The sequence below is a fragment of the Lolium rigidum genome, chromosome 5 (assembly GCF_022539505.1).
Source record: "Lolium rigidum isolate FL_2022 chromosome 5, APGP_CSIRO_Lrig_0.1, whole genome shotgun sequence".
NCBI lineage: Eukaryota > Viridiplantae > Streptophyta > Magnoliopsida > Poales > Poaceae > Lolium > Lolium rigidum.
The window spans coordinates 243,017,502-243,020,576 of record NC_061512.1 but is presented as its reverse complement, the minus strand read 5'-3'; the positions used below and the strand labels follow the sequence as shown (position 1 = coordinate 243,020,576).

Sequence of the window (3,075 nt, the reverse complement as noted above, 5' to 3'; positions counted from 1 at the left end):
ATCTTCTGCATGTATAAAAACTTCATTCCAAAACATAACCATATGTGACCTGTGGAAAAAAAGAAAAGACTAAAGTGAATAGTATTCCATCATTATTCACACATCATTTGTTTTTTTCTTGTGCATGGCACACATTATCATATCTATGAGTGATACTTCGCCGATGCATATTATATGTCCAGGATTTATTTCACATTTTTTGAAAATTTGAAAATATGACATCGGACGATTGGGTGCGGGTGCAAGTAGTCGCAAGTTGCAACCTGTAGTTTCCCCGGCTTACCTCTCTGCAAACTTGTCCACGGAAATCATGAGGATGCGGTTCTCCGTCTGACTGAGCTAGCCTAGATTCTATAAAATGAGCCGCCCGGTAAACGCTACTGTGAACACCTCACCGCGCCTCATCCTGTCCTCCAGAGCAGTAGAGCGCTCAGCAGCAGACGGGATGCATCGTTCTCTCGTTATTATCCCGGCGCTCCTGCTCCTGGCCGGTGCTGTCTCGGCCTGGCTTCCCAAGGAGCACGACTTGGCTGCTTTCAAGGGCATCAACAAGATCAGGGGCGTTAATTTGGGCGGTATGTCTCGTTAAATTTATAAAAATCCACTGAAGACTTCTCGTCTCCGGCAACAACTACTAACACGCAGGGGTTGAAATTCTCAGGCTGGCTCATCTGTGAGCCGTGGATGATGCGTGACGAGTGGGACAACGTCATGGGTTGCAAGGGGGCTGCCTCCGAGTTCGACTGCATGCTGAACAATTACGGTGGAAGCAAACGAGACGCGGGCAACGACAAGTTCGAGACTCACTGGAAGACTTGGATCAATGCCGCCAGCATCCAATCAGCCCACGATGTTGGCCTGAACACGATTCGCATTCCCATCGGGTACTGGTCTAACGTAGACATTGTCGACAAGGCCAGCGAGCACTTTGCCGACGGCAACAGGATGCTCCCCTACCTGGACGCCGTCGTACAAAAGGCCGCTGACCTCGGCATGTATGTCATCATCGATCTGCATGGAGCTCCCGGTGGCCAGCAAGAGGACGTCTTTACTGGCCAGAACAACAAGCCAGCCGGTTTCTTCAACGACTACGACTTTGACCGCGCCCAGAAGTGGATGTCGTGGATGACCAAGCGCATCCACACAAACCCCGCCTACGCTACCGTCGGCATGATTGAGGTTCTCAACGAGCCCGTCTCCATGCACGACAAAAATGGCGGCACACGGTACCCTGCCGCCGGTGAGGTGCCCGGGCTGATCCAGAAGTACTACCCAGGCGCTCTGAAGGCGGTCCGAGATGCCGAAGCATCGCTCGGCGTGGCTCAAGGCAAGAAGCTCCACGTGCAATTCATGTCCATGAAAATGAAATGGGAATCAGGCAACCCACGCGACGACCCTGCCGTGGCCAACGACAAGCTGACGGCGTTCGATGACCACAACTACATTAGCTTTGGCTTTGATGCCCCCCAGGACAAGGGCAACCGGGTCAAGCTCATGAAGAGGGCCTGCACGGACAGTCGGGTCGTGGACGGACAGACGTTCGCCATTACCGGCGAGTGGAGCATGACATCGAACGTGAGCGCCGACGACACAGACTTCTTCCACAAGTTTTTCACGGCCCAGCAGCAGCTCTACGAGAAGCCTGGAATGAGTGGCTGGGTGTACTGGACGTGGAAGACGCAGTTGAATGATCCTCGTTGGACGTACTCTGACGCCACGTACCGTAAACTGATCCCCACAGACGCCGCTGGCTTGGAAATGAATGTGTATCAAGATGTCTGCTCCAATTATACATGATAGAGTCAGACACGTACTTTTTAGATTACGTCTAATTGATACTACATCTTAGTATTAATTAATGTGCCGTCAGTTTTTCCCTTAAGCTAGCATGCATGCAAATTTTATAGTTTGGGATTTGAATTTCTACGAGGAAATTGAAACCTATTCCTGTAAAATTCTTACCAGATTTCAATGTTCCAAAATTCCAGAATATTTCAGCCAGATATTCATGCATTATGTATTGATCAGTACGTAGTTCAGTTCAAGTCTAATAACCTTATACTAACATATAAGAGGTGGCGTTTTGGCACACGCGTGCATATGCACCCATTATAGAAAATAATAAAAAAACAATTTTAAAAATGTCAAAAAAATCTGACATAAATTTTTTGGTATACATCGTGACATCCTATGTTCGTTCACAAGTTTTCGTGGAAAAGTAACATTTTGTGTGGTGTGTACAAAAAAGACAAAAAAATATCCTGTACGTAGTCGTGTTACAGCATTAAAAATTGTCTTTTTTACAGGAGCCACAGAAAAATGGTTTTTTCTTTTAAAAACTTGTGTACCAACATAAAATGTGTAGATGTACATGTAAAAATTTAATTTAGAATTTTTTAATACTTTGAAATGTGGATTCACATAATGGGAGCATATGGTCCTATGAGCCAAAGTGCATTTCCCCCAAAAACTACTAGTACATAAAAGACATAATCTTACTGAGCTATAGAAAAAAAATACTAGTACTATCTAGCAAATGAAGGTCTAAAGTTCGGTTGCCGCAAGCAGCAGGGCGTTGGCCTGCTGCGAGGGAACCGTGAGGAATTTTTTTTGTAGGTCCGCCGCTTCTGTTACAAAACCGTGCAAATAAAAGTAGATCAAACGAAGAATAAGAACACAAATTTTTACGTGGAAAATCTAAAAGGAAAAACCACGGAACGCACGATGGCATATCACTATAATTGGAGGAGTATTACAATACACGATAGGACAGACCCTTTACGTGCTATCAATATGGAGAAACTTCTACTCATACTATTACATGTACTACGCGAGACTATATATAGGGGCAAACAACTCTCTTTCTTGGCGGACACGAAATAGAGTTGTACTGTGCTACGTCTAGCACGTATGACATGCCATAGTCCGTTAGGACTCCTTCCATAGTGACACCAGTGACAGTGTGGGCGAGCTGTGTGTACGCCGGTTGTCACCATGTCCTGGAGTGGGATGGTCGAGATGGGAAAACTGCAGCCTGCCGGACATGAGACGCACCAGCGACTTTACCCGTCGACC

At 46.4% G+C, this 3,075-nt stretch overlaps 1 protein-coding gene across 1 annotated transcript; it reads left to right on the top strand.

Moving 5' to 3' along the window:
• The first annotated feature begins 402 nt into the window (after positions 1-402).
• Positions 403-1,992, top strand: LOC124651477 (probable glucan endo-1,6-beta-glucosidase B). The gene is made up of 2 exons (XM_047190566.1): positions 403-575; positions 662-1,992. The coding sequence occupies exons 1-2, from the start codon at positions 446-448 to the stop codon at positions 1,795-1,797; spliced, it is 1,266 nt and encodes a 421-aa protein (XP_047046522.1). The 5' UTR covers positions 403-445; the 3' UTR covers positions 1,798-1,992.
• The last annotated feature ends 1,083 nt before the right edge of the window (positions 1,993-3,075 follow it).

Bases quoted from the DNA above. Each gene is read 5' to 3' on its own strand.
- LOC124651477 (XM_047190566.1), top strand. From the start codon at position 446: ATGCATCGTTCTCTCGTTATTATCCCGGCGCTCCTGCTCCTGGCCGGT. The intron at 576-661 runs GTATGTCTCGTT...TGAAATTCTCAG, and splicing joins CAGGGGCGTTAATTTGGGCG to GCTGGCTCATCTGTGAGCCG.